At 57.6% G+C, this 19,078-nt stretch overlaps 2 protein-coding genes across 7 annotated transcripts in view; one reads left to right on the top strand and one right to left on the bottom strand.

The window, feature by feature from the left end:
• The first annotated feature begins 9,186 nt into the window (after window positions 1-9,186).
• On the top strand, window positions 9,187-10,562 carry LOC119144299 (interferon alpha-inducible protein 27-like protein 2A). The gene is made up of 3 exons (XM_037379444.1): window positions 9,187-9,293; window positions 9,694-9,855; window positions 10,304-10,562. Exons 1-3 carry the CDS (start codon window positions 9,245-9,247, stop codon window positions 10,423-10,425), a joined length of 333 nt encoding a protein of 110 aa, XP_037235341.1. The 5' UTR covers window positions 9,187-9,244; the 3' UTR covers window positions 10,426-10,562.
• A 1,338-nt stretch (window positions 10,563-11,900) lies between these two features.
• The window catches only part of ZMYM4 (zinc finger MYM-type containing 4), a 48,167-nt gene continuing 40,989 nt past the window's right edge, over window positions 11,901-19,078 (bottom strand). For 4 of the 6 annotated variants that reach the window (XM_037379441.1, XM_037379439.1, XM_037379438.1 and 1 more), the window contains one exon: window positions 11,901-18,006. In XM_037379441.1, coding sequence (XP_037235338.1) covers window positions 17,799-18,006 — 208 coding nt within the window. In that variant the 3' untranslated portion in view covers window positions 11,901-17,798. The remainder of the gene's footprint in view (window positions 18,007-19,078) is intronic. The other 2 variants (XR_005103045.1, XR_005103046.1) reach the window with 2 other exon arrangements.

Here is a 19,078-nt window from a genome sequence, read left to right as displayed (position 1 = left end):
GGAGGAAGAGACTCGCCTTCAGAGCTGCCCGGCTGCCCGTGCGCAGCCCACGTGGTCCGCGGGTTGTGCCGGAGCCGCTGGAGTTCACGCTGCTCAATGTCACCTAAGGACGTGAGAAGCCAAAGCTGCTGGGCTCCCCAGCCCGCTGCCTCTGCCCACGAGCGCAGCAGCAGCTGCATTCAAAATAAAGCCGTCCCACCCCTCCCTGCGCATCAAACAGCACGCGATGCCGTAGCACCCCTCCACCTGGGTTCAGGGCAGCTGTAGCCCCACTGTCCCACAGTGGGAACCGGGCTGGGAGCAGCCCTTGTCTCTGGGAATCCGAAGCAGAAGGCTCCTGCCTGCCACCTCTCCGCCATCCGTGCTCAGCTGGGTCCCTTCCCCTTGTGTTCGTGCTCTTTGTGCTGTGTCGCCCAGCTCTGCTATTTTTTGCTGCCTCCTGCTCCCTCGGTGTCCCTGCGGGAAGCTCTCCGAAGGGCTGCCCTTTCCCGGCTGCTCCCAGCCAGCTGCCTTTGCTGGCTGCTCAGCACCACTTCGTAGGTGCTGGCTCCTTGCAGAGGAGCGAGAGGAAATGCGGTGAGGGACAGAGGTGGTGGCTGTGGGCAAGGGAGCCCCGTGTCCCCCCGGCTGTGGGCTCTCGGGGCTCAGCTGCTGCCGGGGAAAGCTTGCACCAGCCCCAGGGCAGCAGAGGGAGAGAGACGGGGTTCTCATGGCCCCGAGGGCAAAGAACTGCCTCCAGCAGCTTCTGGTCTGCGTCACCTCCCCAGAGAGGCTGTGGCTCCATTCTGGAGCCTCAGAGCAACCCCAAGCTGCTCCTTATTTGAGCCTCTCAGCCTGAGAAACAGGTTTGCGTTACAGGAGTTACGTGGCTCAGGAAACCGAGGCAGCGGTGGCGGCGGGCAGGGCAGCAGCTCAAGGGTCCTGCCCACCGCTGCCACTGTCCCGGCTTTTTGGTGGTTCAGCAGCTGGGGGAAGCCCCGAGGCCCCTCAAGTTGCGTGGATGCAGCCACCGGCACCGTGATGCTGCAGGCAGCTGAAGCCATGGCCAAGGGATGCCTGTTGGACCATGACCAAGCCGGGGAGCTCGATGTGGCTGCAAATACAGCCCCGAGCTCCCTGGCTCCGCTTGTCCTTCCCTAAGCTGTGCCGGTTGCTGGGAGAAGTTAAAAAGGTGAAAAAAAAAAAAAAAAAAAAAAAAAAAAAAAAAAAGGCTCTTTCTGGAGCTGGAGGGGTTTTCTCTCCCCACAGGCATTCTCACCCCTCTGCTTGCGCTGTCCTTGCTCTGACCACGTGGATCTGGCGCTGCTCACTGGTGCCTTCTGTCATTAGGATTCCCTGAACTGCTGCTGCTTTACCTCTTCCAGCCCGGCTCCGGGTGGCTGTGCTGGCAGGAGCTCCCACACCTCGCCCCGCGTCCCTGCAGCAGCGGGGTGACACGGTTACGGTGCCGATGTCACTCCTTAAGCATCCCCGTGGCCACAGGTGTGGACAGCCCCTGTGAGCGATGGGCACTGCAGGGATGCTGGTGGCTCCTGGGGATGCTGTGGCACTGCTGGCACCCCGCCTGGCCCCCGACTGCGGGGCTGCCCCTGGGGTGGCAAAGCCGGGGCAGGTCGCTGCTCTGAGAGAAGCCTGGATTCGCAGGGGGCCCAGCTGGAGGAGCAGCCCAGTGCTGGCTGCGTCCCAGTGGGAACCGGTCGCGCTGCCGCAGCCCGCGCATCCCTCCCGGCTGGGCACAGACCCAGCCTTGGTCCCTGGGTCGCTGCTGGCCCCGTGGGTCAGTTACAGGCGCTGGGGGGGGGTGGGGGGGCACGGCTGGCTGGGGACAGGGGCTTGGCACAGCATCCCTGCTGCAGCACCTCCCCCTCCCGCGCAGGGCCCTTGGGGCCATCAGGGTGCAGGTGGGTGCTGCGCTGCGGGCCCACGGGCACCGTCACCCTGCGTCCATCCTGCCGTCTGTCCCTTTGTCCGTGCGGGGCCCCGTGCGCTGAGTCCGTCTTTCCATTGTTCGAACAATCTCTTTTCCACACTCGGTGCCAAAGCCTCCCCGCTCGCTCCCGCACGCGCCAGTATATTTAGCTGCCTCTAAGCCTCTACCTTTCCTTATATAGGAGAGGCCAAACGAATTTCGCACTCTCATTATTAATAGCCTGAGAGGAGCTCTTAGGAGGCTGCCAAAAATAGCAGGCAAACAGAGCGCACCCGGGGTGGGGAGGGCGTCGTGGCAGGCAGGGAGCCGCCGGGATCGCCGCGGGAGGGACGCCGGGCTGCTTTTTCTGGCTTTTCCCTTTGGGAACCACAATCAGGTGTCTCCCGGTGTCCTGCCCCCGCCGCAGCCCCGAGCGGGGGTCCCCCTCGCCCCGCCGGCTCTCCGCAGGCAGAGGTAGGACCGGCGGGGTCCCGGGGTGGGCAGAGCAGCCCGGTACCCCCCATGCTGCTGCTCCAGATGCTCCAAGAGCCGCCCCATGGGTGCTGGGGACACCCAGAGCGGGTGGCCTGGGGCAGCCTGGGATCCCCGTCCCTGTGGGGCACCCCCAGGCCCAGGGACGCCCCTGTGGCTGCAGCGGTGACAAGTTTCACCCTCCCGGGCCCCCCACGGGCTCTGCTTTGTGCTCCTAGCCACCCCGGGCTGCTGCTGGGCCCAGCAACGGATGTGGCTCCCCCCATGGCATCCTGCCGGGACCCCCACCAGGCAGCCGCGGGGGGCTGTGGGGCCAGTGGTGGAGGGCAGGGGTGGCCGGCTGGCTGCGAGCCGGTGGCAACCCTGGGTGCCTCGGCCGGGGGAGAGGCTTTCCCAGCAGAGAGCACCCACGCAGCATCCCCAGAGCTGGGCACACCGTGTGCTGGGGCACCCCGTGTGGGATGGGGCGTGCGAGGAGGGGGCTTGTGGGGTGCTCAGTGAGCGGAGGGTCTTCACCTGCACCCGGAGGCGTCCGCATCCCAGGCAGGGTCTGCCTTAAATCCCTCCCTCCCTCCCTCCCTCCCTCCCTCCCTGGCGAGGAACTTCTCCCGCTGAACTGGAGGATGCTGCAAGCTCCTGCGGACGAGCCGGAGGAGTCCTGTGGCAAAGTCAAGGCGAGCGGGGAAGCGGCGTGCTTGTGCGGGGTGTCACCGCAGCCCCCTGCCACCAGCCCAGCCTGCAGCCGGCCGCTGTCCCCCCCAGGACTGTAAGTGGCCATGCGGGGCGGGGGGTACGGGGGCTGTGGGGGGCAGCGGGGCTTTCCCCGCCATCGGCGTTTAACCTTCAGCGAGGCGGCTGGTGCCGAGCCCCGCTCGGGCTGGGGATGCTGCGGCCGCTCACGGCCCCACGCTGGGCTCCCCTCGGGGTGGGGAGGGAGGGGGCAGCCCCCAGGGCTGGGGGTCACCGCAGCCCCCCAGCCGCCTCGGGCCAGCCTGGGTGGAATTGGAGGAGTGGGGGCAGCAGCAAACTCTCTGTGGGGTCGGAGGGGCGATGGGTCACCCCCAGCAGGTCCCAGCTGCAGGGGGGTGGGGGGTGCTCGGGTCCGCAGGCAGCGCAGCGGTGCAGACCCAGGCCCATTTGCCTGTGGGTGCCCCCCCCCTGCAGCTGGGTCAGTCACCCCCTCCCCAGGGAGCTGGGGTTCCCTCAGCCACGCGAAGCGGGGATACCCCACCCCGGTGGGATGGGGCAGGAAGGGAAGGCCAACTCCTGGGTGCTTTGGCATCACATTTTGGGCGCGCACGGGGGGAAGCGCTGCCCACCGCGGCTGGGCGCACCAGGGCTCCACGGGCCGTGTACCTGCGGCCCCAGTATGGGCAGTGCCCACAGGCAAAGGGGCAGAGGGCTGGGGGCTGGGGGCTCCCCCAGGCACCCTCCGCCAGCGCTCCCCGCTCCCCTCGCACCCACCTCCCTCCTCCTTGCTGGGCCTCTTGGTATTTTGTTAAGCCGCTCAGCGGCTGGCGTGGCTGCTGCAGTGGGTTTGCCAGGGATGGATGAGCCGGGGGGAGCCGGCTGGGTGGGCAGCGCTGAACAGTAAAACTTGGGAAGGGCCCTGCGAGGCGGCGACTGCAGAGCACGGCCGGGCACACGGCGCTGGGGGGAGCGGGATAAAAAGATGCTTCCTTTTATAGCCAGGCTGGGGCTGTTGGGTGCTGTGCAAGCGCATGGGTTGCCGCCACGGCCAGCCCTGGGGTGGCCCCCCCCAGCTCCTCTGCCTCCCCCCTGTAAGGCTGTTACCCCCTGGTGCCCACAAGCCCCAGGGAGGGGGCTGCTCTGGGGCAGGTGGGGGACCTGGGGGCTGCCCAGGACGGGGCTGCTGGCCAGCTTGGGGGCACGGAGGAGCCGTGGTTGAGGGGCTGCCGCAGGGCAGAGGTGCCTGGAGGGCTTCAGCTCGGGATGCATCTGCAGCCGTCAAGGGCAGCGCTGGGGCTGGGGAGGGCTGGGGGCTGCCTGCAGTGGTGGGAGCACTCCCAGGGCTGCAGGGGGGAGCTGATGGCCAGGAACATGTGGGCACAAGGAGGGTGGTGGGGCAGAGACAGGCCATGGGGCAGGGCAGGGGCAAGGAGGAGTGGTGGGAGCAGGCAGGGGTGGCCTGGATGCAGTGAGCATCCCGTGGCGCTGGGTGCAGCCCTCCAAGGTCACCAGGAGAGCCCAGCCGAGGGCTGCGGGGACCGTGCCGTGGGATGGGGCTGTGGCACCTCTGGCACCGCAGTCCTGGGAGGCTGCCCAAGGTCAGCCGAGGTGGCTGGAGCTGAACTGGGCTGGGACGTGAGAGCCCTGACCCTGTGCCCTGGCTCTGGGGGTGCAGGGTGAGTGCAGCTGCCGGCTTTTGGCTCCTGCTGCTCCCCAACAGCCCCGCCGGGCCCTGGGGATCCCCTGCACCCCTACAGCAAAACTGCGGCAGCATCCCGCTGTGCTGTGGGGCCGGCAGAGCCCCAAGGGTTAAGTGGGCACATCTCTGCAGCTTCCAGCCTCAGGACACCCACTCACTCTGCTTTTTGGGGGGACAGGGGTGCCGGCCCAGCTGGACACGCTCTGCCCACTGCTGCTGCTGGGCTGGGCACTTGGGTCCTGGGAGCCATGTCTCCAGGGTCCCCAGCGCTGCATCCCTGGGTGTCGGCGGAGTGTCCTGTGGGGACAGTGGCTGTGCTGGCAGCAGCCCTGCGCCTCACGGCAATGGCTGGTGGCTCTGGGGGCCACCCAGCAGTGTCTCTCCTGCCTGTGGGTGCCGTGAACGGGGCCAGCGTGGTGACTGTGTACTTGGCACCCACTGGCTCCTTGCAGAGAGCTGCAGCGCGTGTGGCCACAGCTCCCGGCGCTGAGTCACGGCCGCACCGGGCCCGGCCAGCCCCGTGTCCCTCCTGCCCATGGTGCAGCCCCTCACACACCACTTGTTCCCCCATCCTGGGAAAGGGCGGGCCCAGGACCCCCAGGACGGCTCCCTGCACCCACCATCACACCGCTCCGGCCATGGATTTAGGGGTAGGAAGGTCACTGGGGTCAAGGCACGGTTGGGCTGTGGTGATGCTCGCCCCCTCCATCGCCCTGCCCTGGCCGTGCTGTGCCGGGGCTGGGGAGTGCCCCCCCTACCCTGTTATGGTCTCAAGCCCCTGAGATCTCAGCTGAACCCCCCTCCCGTGGGCAAAGGCATCTCCAGCCTCCCCTGCCCATGGCTGCGGGTTGGGGAGGGCCCAGACGCCCCCGTCCCCCTGGCTTTGCAAACGAGCTGGGCAGGGTGTGTGGGGGGTGTGGGATGTGGGGCCCCCTCTGCGCTGGCCTGAGCTGCCAGCAGTGCTCTGGTGCGGTGTGCTGGGGCAGTGCGGGGTGCCAGGGGGTGCTGCAACATCCTGACCCCACGCAGCAGCAGCAGCGGGGACCCCCTGTGACGACCCAGTGCTGATGGGGGGACCCCCGCTATGGAAGTGGCTCCGAGCACAGGCACCCACCTCCACCATCCACGGCACTTGGCTGTGGCCCCATCAACTTGGAGGTGCAGCCCCCGTGGCACCCCCTGGCCCAAACTCCTGAGCCTTGGCTGCGTCCTGGGGCATCCCACCGCCCGCGAAGGGTAGCCACCGGCCAAGGTACCCGGCGGCAGGCACATTGGCAGCCCTGGCATCCTCTGGCTGGTGCAGAGGCTCTGTGTCCCAGGCACACGCCTTGGCCGCGGCACCGTCGCCCTCTCCGAACCCGCTGGACCCCTTGCCCCAGGGTGGCTGTGGGCACTGCGGGACCGTACGGGCAGTGCCACGCCGGGGATGCACCCGGGGCTGGGCACAGGCAGGGGCTGGATCTGGGGTGGGCAGGAGATGCTCCCCACAGCCCCTGCGGGGCCTCGGGCTTCACTGCGGCCACCGGCGCCTTCCAGGGTCCCCCAGCCCCGAGCCGGTGGGCTCTGCCGGGAGTGGTGGGCAGCCCTGTGCCCCACCAGCCAGCCCCACGCTGCCTGCCTCTCCCTCCCAACCCTACATACTTCTTCATATGCCCATATGGAGTCGGCCGGCATTATGGAATGTTAAGAAGTATGTATTTTTGGGCTGGGACCCCCACACCGGGACCCCACCACCAGCACCAGCACCGGTCCAGGCAGCACCTCTGGAGAGACGGTGTGTCCCTAGGGCTGGTAAAAAGGAACCAGATCAACTTGCAACTGGATTTGGTCCCCTTCAACCAGCTGCAGAGGCGCATGGCTACAGCACCCACTGCGCCCTCACCGGCCCCGGGGGGCTGTCACCGGGTGGGCTGGCTGCGTCCTGCCCGGAGGAGCTCGGGGTGAGGAGTGGGTGTGAGGAGTGGGGGAAAGGGAGTTTGCAAAATAGGGTTTTGGCTGTTTTTTGAGGCTGCCTGGTGGAAATCTCCGTGCTGCCAGGCTGCCCGTGCTGCCCATAGTCCTCATCCAAAACGGCCGAGCTTCCCCAGCCCCAGAGCTGGTGGGGAAATGCCCCAAGGAGCCCCAGCCGTCACGGCACAAGCGTGAGGAGCCTCCTCCCCACCCAGCACATCTCCCCACCGCAGCCCCGGCACCTCCCGTCCCCCCCGTCCCTGCGAGGGCATTGCAGCAAAGGGAGGGAGCTCCCCGTGGGGGGCAGCCCTGGGGTCCGACCCTTGGGGACAGGGAAGTCACAGCCGCGCTGCCCGGCCACCTCCAGCTCTGGTGGAACCAGGCACACCAAGGGTGAACACGGGAGTGGACCAGAAATTGTGGGAAAACAACCCAGCAGGGTGATTCTTGGAACTTTATCGTCCGATGTCACCCAAGACCTCTGTTATCAGCACTGACCTCTTGGTCAGCAGACGAGCAGGTTGGTGGCACAGGGTGCTGGGGCACCGTGGCAGGTGCTTGGGGACAGCACCCCTTTTGTGAGGGGGGGATAAAAGTGTGGGGGGGTGCTCAGTCCGCTGGGCTGGCGGAGTGGCCAGGGAGTCCTGGGCTGGGAAGAAACACGAGGTCTGGGGGGGTCTCTGATTTTGTGGGGTGATGGAGGCGCTCCTGGGGGGCAGGATGGGGTGGGAAGGGGGTGGCTGTGCAGGAGAGCAAGAGCCCGCTCGCCACCCATGCCACTCTAGGAAGAAACTCTTATTCTTGCTCCTCAAAGGACCCAGCTTGGACAAGACGCCCCACACCTTCACTCCAGCCGCTGCCCCCCCGGGCCAGCCCGCCATGGGTAAGCTGTGCGGCGGCTCCCGGGGTCAGGGGTGCTGTCCCCACACTGGGACAGCACAGGGCACACGGGGTACCCGCCCCTGGGTGCGCAGCAAATATCCCTCCGGTTCTGAGCAAAGGCGCGGGGGGGCTCGGGGGCTTGGGGCTCTCACGGGACGGGGCCAGGGCCAGCTGTGGGCAGTGGGGCTGTGCCGGCAAGGACGTGCTTCCCCAGCGTTTTGGAGAAGGCACAAGCCGTTGTCCTGCTGGTGTGGGGCACCGGGATGCTCCCAGGAAGGGGCACATGCTCCTGCAGGAGGAGGGGGTCCAGGGGTGCGGGCAGGGCGTGGAGGAGCCCCTCGCAGCGCCCCAGCAGCTCGCCCTCCCTTCGGCCCGGCCGACTGACCGCCCTCCATCCCCGCTCTGTTACAGGTTTTCTGTGTTCTTGGGCTGACCCCACCGACGGGTAAGGCGCTGGTGGGCACGGGGATGGCTGACACCACGCAGAAACAAATCACGTTCCTGGTGCTTTGCACTGCTGCTCTGCACACACAGACCCTGCTCGGGGGTGCTGCCCCCTCCCCAGAACGCTGCCCCTCAGCCCACCCCACATGCAGGACCCTCTCGGTGCCCCAGTTAGGGAGGTTTGGCCCCGGTGCTCTGCACCCCCTGCTCTGCTCCAGGCTGGCGTGGGCCACCAGGGCTCTGCCTCCGCACCCCCCTCTTTTGAGGCTGGGGGACACACGTGTCTGAGCAGCGCCCCGGGGCTGAGGGTTTCACAGCCTGGGGACATGTGTGTTCCCGTGGGAGTGTCACCGCTGCTTCTCTCTGCAGCAGGACTCATTGTGGCGGTGGCGGGAGCTCTGCTGGCACCGAGCCTCACCGAAGCAGGTAACGCAGCCAGATGCCCGCATGCCGGACGATGCTTGTGTTGGCAGTGGCGGGAGGGTGGCCCCCAGGACCCTGGTGGCCATAGCCAAGCTGCTTGGTGAGTGCTCCTGGCACTGTGCCACGCGGTGCCCACGGGGTCACCGCAGCGCACCCCGTGTTTCAGCCTCCCCAGGAGGTACCAGCAGTGTGATGAGGGCCTGGGGCGGCCACGGGAGGGGGGAACCCTGGGGTCCCCCCTGGTGTGGGGTGCCAGGTGCACCCACAGGGAGGTGAGGTCGTTGGTGGGGGGGGGTGGGGGCTGCTCCTCCTTGGGATGCCCCCCCAGGCAGTGGGGTGCAGTGGGGGCCCCATGCTGGGGACGGGGAGGCTCGGGCTGATTTCTCCTCCTCTTCCTCAGGTCCACAGTGAAGTCCAACAGCTGTGACGGCTGTTGGTGGCCGGGATTGTCATCGAGGCTGCCCTCGGGGGAGTCCTGCTGTGACCCTCCGGGACCCGCCTCGGGACCCTCACTGATGCTTGTCTCGCTGAGACACACCCCCCCCGCCCCCCGTGTACCTCCCCTGCTGCACTCGATCCCCTTAATGAAAGGCCCCGGCCAGCCCGCAGCCTCCGCCCCCGCGTGATGACGCGCCGGGCGGGGCGGGGCGGGGCGGGGCGGGGCGGGGCGGGGCGGGGCGGGGCGGGGCGGGGCGGGGCGGGGCGAGCAGGGCCGGCAGGGTAGGCAGGGTAGGCAGGGCCTCTCCTTCCGAGCCATGAAAAACAAAGTCAAAGGAGCCGCCATCGGAGCCACTGTCGGAGTAGGTGAGGGGCTGGCGTGGGGCGAGCAGCGCTCGGGGTCGCTGCCTGGTCCCAGCCCCGGGCTGTGGTGGGGGACCGGGCTGGGGGGCTGCGAGTGCCGGGCCGGGGAGAGCTCGGGGGGTGCTGCGAGGGAGGGGGCAGCCCCGGCCTGTGCCTGGGGGTCTGCCTGCATCCCCGGCTGCATCCCCGGCTGCATCCCCGGCTGCATCCCCGGCTGCATCCCCTGCTGCAGCCCTTGCCCGCCTCCCCTCCCGAGGATGGGGTGTCCCCATCCCCGCACCCCACAGCCCTCACTCCCCTCTCCAACGCCTCTGTCCTTTCTGGGGGGCCAGATCCAGCACCGGTGGCAGGGGGTGGTGCAGGTGGCCGAGAGCTCCCTAACGCTGCGGTGTCCTGCCCGCAGGGGTGGCCCTCTTTGGCGTCCCCGCGGGCGTCTGTGTGCTGGGCTTTAAGGCGACCGGCATCGCCGCTGGGTCCCTGGCTGCCAAGATGATGTCAGCAGCTGCCATAGCCAACAACGGAGCAGTGGCGGCCGGCAGCACCGTGGCCGTGCTGCAGTCGATTGGTGAGTGGGGCTGGGGTCATCCTGGGGGGCTGCACCACCTTAGGTGCTGTAGAGCCAAACCAGCCCTTTAACCCATCCTTGCTCCAAATCACCCGGAGCTGTGGGGAAGGATAAATCCACGGTGTGGTAGGACGCATCAAGACTTGCTGGGGTAGGGCACCAAGGGGGAGGGTTTGGGGCCATCAGGTGGGTGTCTGCTCTCCTGGCAAGAGCAGTGTCTGCATTATTCGCCCACAGTGCTGGCCGGGGCCAGCATGGGCCAGCAGAAAGGGGCTGGAGCGCTCAGCGGGCAGAGACGGCCCCCAGGCCAGCTCCCCGGCACAGTCTGGAGCAGACCTTGGCTCTCTCCACCCAGCAGAAGTCCTCGGTGGTCTCTGCCTGGTGCTCAGCCCCTCAGCAGGCGGCATCAGTGCTCCTGGGGTATCCTGGGGTGTCACTGTCTTTGCAGGAGCTGGAGGTTTTTCTCTTGGTGCCAAAATCGGGCTGATGTCTACCCTGGGGCCGCTCGGTGCAGTGGCCGGTTCCAGGCTGTTCAACTGGAAGAAAACTTCAGGTGACAAACCCAAGTGAAGCCAAGAAGGTGCCTGAGCCCGAGGTTTCTGCCAGGCAGCCCCCGCAGCCCCCCAGCAACCCGGCCACCCTCTTACAATCTGCGGTTCCGCTGGAGCAATGAGTGCATTGAAACCAATAAAGGCGGTTCACATGTGGGGGTGTTGTGGTGGCGGGTGTGCGGTCGGAGGCCGGGTATCCATCAACCTCCTCGGGATGTGTGGTGGTCCAGGAATGGAATCAAAGCAGTATGTTTTCAGCCCTGCACTCCCTCGCCCCAAAAAAAGCCGAGACCCTGGCAAGGCCGGAGATAGGGTTGTTACTGTGTTTAATTCACGTGGTGTGTGGTGACGGATGGCAGATGGGACTGATGTGTGGCACGTGTCCCCTGTGGTGTCCCAAGCCCAGGCAACCAAGGGTCTCCCTGGCAGTCAGCTGGGTTTCAGTTACTATACTCTCTATAATTAATTACCTAAAATAAATGCATTAATGACAGCATTAGTCAACAAGCAGACACGGTATTTCCCTGCCACTTCTGCACATCACATGCCATCATTCTTAATCGCATTTCCAGTTTTCCTTGTCTCCTGAACCGAACACCAGCTATCCCTGTGCAGACCCGGCTCACCTCGAATGATGGTATCGGTGTCAGCTGTGTAACAGTTAAATAATAATAGCAGCAATAATGATGATGATAATAATAATAATAATCATCCTCCATTGAAACTAATACTCTCCCTTGCCCCCAGACACTCATACCACGCATCCGTGATGTCTGCTGGCGATCGGGGCCGCACCAGGGTGTGCCTAATTTCAGATGCTCATTCTTCAGGCTGCTGGGAACATTTAATCAGCATTTGAGTAATTATTTTTTTGCTTGCGATTGCCCCTATCTGTTTTCTCAGCAGCTTCTTTAAACCCGAAGGCTATGCTGGCTGCACGGGCGCTTGCCTGGCTGTGGGGGCACCAGCACAGTTCAAAATAAGTGTAAAACAGCTTCAGGGCCTTGAAAACTGCCCTAAGTAAAGCTCTGGTGGCTCCTAACACGGAGGAGCCTCAGGGAGCTCACTCGGCAGCCCGTGAGACTTGCCGTGCCCTTGCTGGGAGGCATCCGAGCGCCGTATGAAGGTCTCAGGCGAGCGGCGGTGCTTCCATGGGCTCCTGGCCCATTCCGGCATTTCAGGGTGGCAGAGCAAAGGTGACGTTGGGTCCTGAGGACTCTCCTGGTGGCCAGCACCCCTCGAGCAGCCACCAGTTGGGGAAGGTGTGTAACAAGCTCTGCTGGTGATTGATCTAATTACAGCCGATCCCAGAGGCTTCCAAGAGGAGCAAAACGCAGTGTGAGCTGCCACACGGCCGTGTGGGAAAGACCAAGCCTTGCTGTGAAGATATTAAGCTGCTATTTTAATGCTGGCTTAAAAACAAGTAAACCCTCCACCCCTAAAATCTGTGAGATTCTGCTTTAAGTTTAAAAGATTCCAACATCATACAGGAAATAAGGCTAAACTCTTTTATTAAGGTTAAAGGTTTTTAATCACTTTTCCAGAATACAGATACGATTCAAACAAAAACTGTTTTGGGGGTCTCAATAATTCACTTATTAATACCATACATTGAACTCTATAAATTCTCATATAAGAAAAAGTCTTTTTAATATAGGTTATGATGCACTGGTGACCTATTTAAATCTTTTGAAGTAACACTTTGCAGTTATATAGCACCTTTCATCACGGGGCTGCAAAGCATCCTACAGAATTTAGCCTCATAATGCCCAAACGAGGTAGGAAAGTCTGGCCAATTTACAGATGGGTACAACCGAGGTACAGATTGGCAAGGGAAGGAACACGAGGCTTCATCGATAGAACAGTAGTGACATGAAGTGTACACTGGATCCCGGGCTATATAATGAGTCAGTGGCTTAATTGGGGGGTGGGGGGGGGGGGCAAGGTCCAGGAGTGATCACCCACACCCTTCTCGGAAAAGCAGCAGCCTGGCTCGGCTCCCAGCAGCTTGAAAAGACCTTCTCAAATCGGTCTGGCTTTTTGTGTTATAAATATGTAGAAGAGAGAATAAAAAGTCCGAGACTGGTGGGCCTAAGGCCCCAGGTATGCCCTTCCTGGCACACCCAGTAGTTGACCGTGAACCACAAAACGAGCTGAGCCACAGCTAACGTGGCCATCGCAGCCTGCATCCTAAGGCTGAGCACCGGGAACTTGGACCGGCTTTGAGTTAATTAAAATTGTGCACTTGGGATACATTTTTGAGATTCGGTGTGTGTGATGCTTTGTTTAGCTTGACTGTTTCGTTGTAATAAATTCCCTTTTCCCTCCAAGCAAGTAATAATCTAAGGTATTTCAGGTTTTTTCTCTAACAAAACCCGTATCTCTGCTGAAAAACCATTAGCTTCGTGAATGTTATGGCCAATGGAAATTTGACTTCTGTGGCTAGAAGAATCCAAGATGCCCAAATTCCTTTGAGACTCTAAAACCCATCCTACAACGCTGCGCCTCTCCCTGGACCAGAGCTAGCACTGGTGCCGTCGACTGAGAGCTAACGACCTCCACGGCAGCAGCATCTACTGATGAAAATCAAAAAATAAAAAAGCTGTTGCAGATTTTGCAGTTTGCCATGAGACAGCAGAAGAGGTAGCGTGCTTGGCGCGGGAACTGAAAACGCTTTTACATCCAGGTTCTTTCTTTCCAAGTTTGTCCCATCTATGACCCACACCCACGTTCACTAATTGTCCTTAATAGCATCCAACTGAAATGTTTTGAATATCAAATGATGAAACCTAGACACTTAAATATTCATATTAGCTTCTTGCCCACCTGCCCAAGGCACCCTTCCCAGCACCCTGCAACAGCTCCTCTGCCACCACCCGCCCCGTCATTACTCACTCTTTCTGGCATGTCTGAAATTGTTTCCTCATAAAACACAGCACAAACGAAAAGTTATCGAAGGCTTCTTGGAAGTGGTGGAGGGAGGAAACCGGAGATAAAAATGCAAGCTGGTACCAACTTGGTGCTACGGACTTGACATGGGAGCCACGGGATGAAGTTAGAGGGGATCTGTTCGTGCCAGTGATGGGACTAAAGGAGCCATTTCCCCCTTAGTTCAAAAAATCCACCTTCTAAAAGAAAAGGGCTGAGGTCAACTTCTTAACAAATGCAACATTTTGCAAAAACTCTACACCCCACCCCCCCAGCTTCTCCAACCAGGGGAGACATAAAAGTAGAGTTAGTCCTACCTGCCCGACAAATCTGCAGCCGACTCGTGGGGGGAAAAGAGATTTCTCTCAAGCAGCTGCCCACAGGAAGCCAAGAAAAGAGGTCATCGATCGTGCAGGGACTAGTCTTGCCATCATCTGCTGAGGCTGGGATGAAAAGCGGTGGCTCATGCCTGCTCCACTCATAGCAACCCCTCAGCAAGACCTGGAGAGACAGGGTATGCTCCCATCCAGCTTCACCGCTCCTAAAACTCCTTCTAGACTTTCTCCTCAGCCATGCTCCATGATTTTTACACATTTTCGGTGCTCCGTTCTCAAAAACGGGACAGCTTCTCTTGCCCAGGAAAGGCTCAGTAACTGCTCAGTAGCTCAACTGCTCAAAACTTAATTTCTTTAAGGCTGATGATGCTACAGGGGACACATTGCAGGCGAGCAGCTGTTTAATAGAAGACAACGAAATTTAATTTTGCCTCTGCTTTGTTAGGACTGTTTAAAATGACACGTGCAAGAAAAAGCAGCGCAGGAACCTATTGTGCTGATGGGAGCAAAACTCCAGCCCAGAGAGCGAACACGGTGCCGGCGGTTTGAGAAGAGCACCCCAAGGACTTTACACACAAGCAGTTGTTCTGGTTTCTTCTTTTTTTAAGGCAACAGTGAAACTATTGCTCAAGGGACTGAGCAGAGTTACTGAGATTGTTACCAGAAAACAAAGACTTTATTGCACATTCAGAGCCACTTCTGTGACCCTGGCACTGAACCGGCACCGGTGCAGGAGCGCACCCTGGGGAAATGGGAAACGAGTGATTCTGCTGCCACTTTATTTCAGGTCTCTGAGGAGCCATCACTCGGCTGGAGACTACTGCCAGAGAAATCCAGGGGGTTCTTTTAGATCTGTAGTTGACAGAATAATTCCGAAGATAATTGAACTTCTTTTTGCACCTCATTCTGTGGCATTCAACATGCCCCAGTTTCTTCAGTCAGCCGAAGCCGGGAGAGAGCAGCAGGCTTGCACCGAGCACCTCTCACAGTGAGAGCTGCCAGGGAACTGCCGGCGCCACGGAGGGAATAGCCACATTCCAGAAGCATTTTCAACCAAAAAAACCTCTGCAAAAATCCAAAGACTTGCGTAAGTAGCCAGAACTGTGGATACGCTCGCTAACAAGTAACACGACATGCTCGCTTCCAAGCTCTCCAACCGGTCTGCAGAGCTATGCCATCATCCCTGCAGGCTGAACACGAAGGGGAGTGGAACGTGTGTCTAGCAGCAGGAAGGCACAGCGACAGAAACCCTGTTCGCAGGATCATCATCTTCTATTTTTCTCACACCCATCTTGGTCGTTCCTCTGTCCGCACCGAGATTACAGCATGATTTTTCTGCTTAAAAGAATATTTCAAGTAACAAACATCGTTGCATGGTCAGCGAATGATTCGGATACGTTTATTATAAACAACTTCATCTTAAGTGTTCAGAACTTTGATCTTGTGTGTATGATCTATAAATGTATTTTAAACCTTCTATCTTGTAAATCAAGTGTGAACTCTACCCGGGCTGACTAGAAATCACCCGAGAGGCAAAGGCAGCCCAGGCACACCCTGGACAACACCAAAATGCATTCTCCAGATGGTTCTGACCAGAGAAACTGAAACTAAAACTACTTGTCCTGTTAACTGATGGTGTCTGACCAGAGAAGCTGAAACTAAAACTACTTGTCCTGAACTGTGTCGTTTAACTCCACTGAAACCCTTCTCATCTCAGAGCCACGAAGCAAACGGGAGTTAGCAAAACGTTTAACAACTTTGTTTTCACCCAGTCAAGCTTAAAAGTGATTTCACTTTCCTTGCTGAGAGAACATAAAAGGCAAATAATATCTTTCGTTCTGAGGACCTGGAAAAAAATAACATACGTGGAAGTGTTCACAGACAAGGAGTGAGTGTCTTCAGAGAAAGAAAAAATGAGTATGTTTCTCCTAAGATACTAATATACTGCTGTTCGATGGGAATATTTCTGTTAAGGGAAAACTCAGATGTGGTATTTTTTAGACAACCCTCGCCCAACGGAAGCCTGCCCTCCCAACAGCTTGTCCTAACTGCCCCCTTGCTCCTGGGGGCGGCCGGGGAAGGAGGGAGCAGGCAAAGGCAGCCAGCTGAGAACAGCAGCACTCTTCTAGGGGATGAACACAGGCATTCCCGAATCCTTTCCCTCTCCTCCTGACATCGAGGTTCTGGGCACACCTGTGTGCAACAGACACAGCTCGGACATTTTTTATCCCCTACAGACTTATACACTCATCTTTCCAGAATGGTTTTATTTTCCCTGAAACGTTCTATCAACCAGCCCCATCCAAAGTAGCGTGCCTGCTATGTCACTATCTAATAGAACAATGGGGAGGGACGGGTTAGTGTTCACAGAACAAGAAATCAGCCTGTGGGAGCATCCCTGAGCCTCCAAATGCCGGGATACTGTACTGGCAGGGTACGGATTATGTCCCAAACATCTCCCCCTGGAGTGCTAGGCCAGCACATGGAGCAAGCAGTATCTTGGATCAGAAATGAAAGACACAGATGGGCTTTGATCAGACAGAATCAGGGGCAGGTTTACTTTTCACATAGTTTTCTGTATTAAAAAATACATCAGTGAAATCTGTTACAGGCAGGGACAGGACTACCGAGTACACAACGTCAATAGACTACTTTCTGATTTTATTTTTGTTAAATTACTTTTGTTACTGCTAAAAAAATAATTAAAAAACAAAAACAAATAAAACAAACAAAAAAAAGGAAATATAATTCAAGGCTGTTGATTTTCATCTCTTGAAATTTTAGTGACAAGATCAAATACCAGACCCCTGTTACACGATGGATAACTGACCAGAGCTAGATAAAAACCATACAATTCTCTTCTTTAAAAATAGTTCGGGTTTCCAATGAATTTGTGACCACTGGTCATCAGAAACACATATCTGTAGGTTGAGAAAACGGAGGTACAGACAGCATCTGATAATCTCCTGTCCTCTAAACACAATGTGGGAGCTTTTCTCTTCAAAAAGACGCAGTAACAGCCAAGCCTTAAAAAAATTTCTTTCCATTTCCAACACTATGACTAAATCTCTTTGGGTGGGGTGGGAAAAAGAACACATATGGTAATTTTCTACCACAGTTCTGTTGTCAAAAGTAATACTGCATCCTTTGTACAACACTGCACGCGTTGCAAAGGTGGAAAGAGAAAGAGTGCATGTATCTTTCATTTGAAATGACAAGGCCCTCCAAATTCGCCTTACAAAATAATCAAAAACAGAGGAGTAGGGAAAGAGGAGAAAGGAAAGCTGCCTTAAGGGAGAAACAATTTCCGCGCACCACAGTATTTGCTAGATTATATCGACAGACTGCAGAGCTACTGGGCTAGGTAAGGGATTTTCTGCACATACCCCAGGACAGTCACTCTCCTGTACATACCCCAGAAATGTTCGTCCCGTAACACGACCACTCTGAAGTTTGACCTACAGCACCTCTTCCACATCGAAGACTCAACAGGGCTAGACCTGGTGTCAGCCTGGACCGAGAGCTAGATTCTGGCCTCGTGTGACCCTTTAACAGCAGCCAGACCGTTCTCCAGTTAGATAGCCAGCGGCTTCTGCCTTCCTAACATTTGATCCCAGTTCCAAAAAAAATTACAAAAGCATATGTGTACGTGTATTTATAATGGAAGGTGTCTGTCTAAATATCACCACTTTCTCTCTCGCCCCCGTGAAGAGCTCTAGGATCTCCACGTGTCCTTTGGCAGCAAGGACTGCCAGCCATCAGGCTGAGACGTCACGTGAGCCACAGTCTAGCTCTCCATGCCCAACATTGTTATGGTAGATTTTACACAACCATTTTCCTTAAAAATATCTTGCAACTTTTTCAAATCCTAAACAGATAACGGATTTATGCACCACTCAAATAGGTTCATCTTGAATTTGTTCAGAGATTTATCGGTGCCACAGGACGTTGTTTTTTGCAGCTTACACAGCTTGCTTCCTTCCAGTTCCAGTTTGTACATCCACTGTGGTTCAAAATATGCCTGTAGGTGACATTATCTTGGCTTATTTGATACACATTTTCCAAAGGCTGGATGTATTCACAGTTTGGTGCTTCTGATGTGTATTCAAAGGAAAATATCCCACTTCAGTTAGTCTGATAACTCAATATCAGAGTCCTCTGATTTGACTTTGGCAAGTTCTTCGTGTACCTCCCTCACCATAAGAATACGTGTTAACATGATGTCCAAGGTTCCTGGGTCTATTGGCAATGTGGAATACCACATGGGGCTATTGGGTACACAGGAGCGCTCAGGTTGAAGGTAAAATACATCACTTCTCTGCTTCACGCTTTCAGAACTGCCAACGGCAAAAAAGGAAGAGCACATTAGCAGGAGGCAGCATTAACAGTCCTACTCACAAAAACGCTAAGGAGAAACAGCGAAGAAAATGAAAGTTACATTGAGATGACAGCACTGTAATTTAAACAGCTGAATTCCAATCTTTTTGTTAGTGACTCGCTTTCCTCCCTTCAACTTAGGGAACGGTTGTTTCCAGGTCATTTAGCATTAGCTGCTTATAAAGAAACAAAGAAAATCAGTGACTTCTTTACCGATGTGGTTCTTCAATCATAGTTCCATCCAATTAATGGTACTAGCATCGTGATATGATTGATAGAAGCACTGAACAGTCAATCTCCAAATGAAACCGGTTCTAGAATTCCAGAATTGCTACACACTTTGGCACATGGAATGTTCCAAGAGCTAGCAAAACTAAATCCTAGCTTGCCTACTCATGGTGCAGAACAGTAAGCCCATCTGCTTGAACGACTGACCGTGTGGCTCTGAGGCAGCCTTCAGGCTCTGGGAGGAAGACAAAGCCCTCTAGAGCAAGGATCGCTCCTGCCTGGCTTTGGAATATTCACATTAAAACAGAAAAGTGATTTTTTACTGCTGCTTGCACCACTGCGGGGGCTCAGCTATGATATGTGAGGAGCATGAAGATGTTTTCCCAGCCCAAGGACAGCTAAAAGTTCCTTCTAATGATACGCAGTAAAGACAAGGAAGGTAAGCAGAGGGAGACAAAGAGTCAGGACAGTTGCCAGGCATGCCTTTGCCTAAGTAACTGGACTGTTTGTAGTAGGCTCAGTAGGTGCGTTTTTGAGAGTGATTTGTTTGTTTTAACTGACACTAATGAGATGCTGTTTCATTTTGCACGTGTATTTTCTCTGAAGGGAGAAGAACATTACATTCCACCTGCTCAACGATCTAACTGAAGTTTATATAGAAACAAGAGGAGACAAAATGATTTATATCTATGTCCTTGCTATACAGTCTCCTTTCTAACTCCTGATAACAAGTTAATCTCACATTTCAGCAGGCAAAAGCTATCAGCAGTTTTACCTAAGTCACACTTTTCCCACCCTCTTTCA

This window comes from Falco rusticolus, chromosome 3 (genome assembly GCF_015220075.1).
Source record: "Falco rusticolus isolate bFalRus1 chromosome 3, bFalRus1.pri, whole genome shotgun sequence".
Lineage (NCBI taxonomy): Eukaryota > Metazoa > Chordata > Aves > Falconiformes > Falconidae > Falco > Falco rusticolus.
This window is presented reverse-complemented; position numbering and strand designations above follow the sequence as displayed.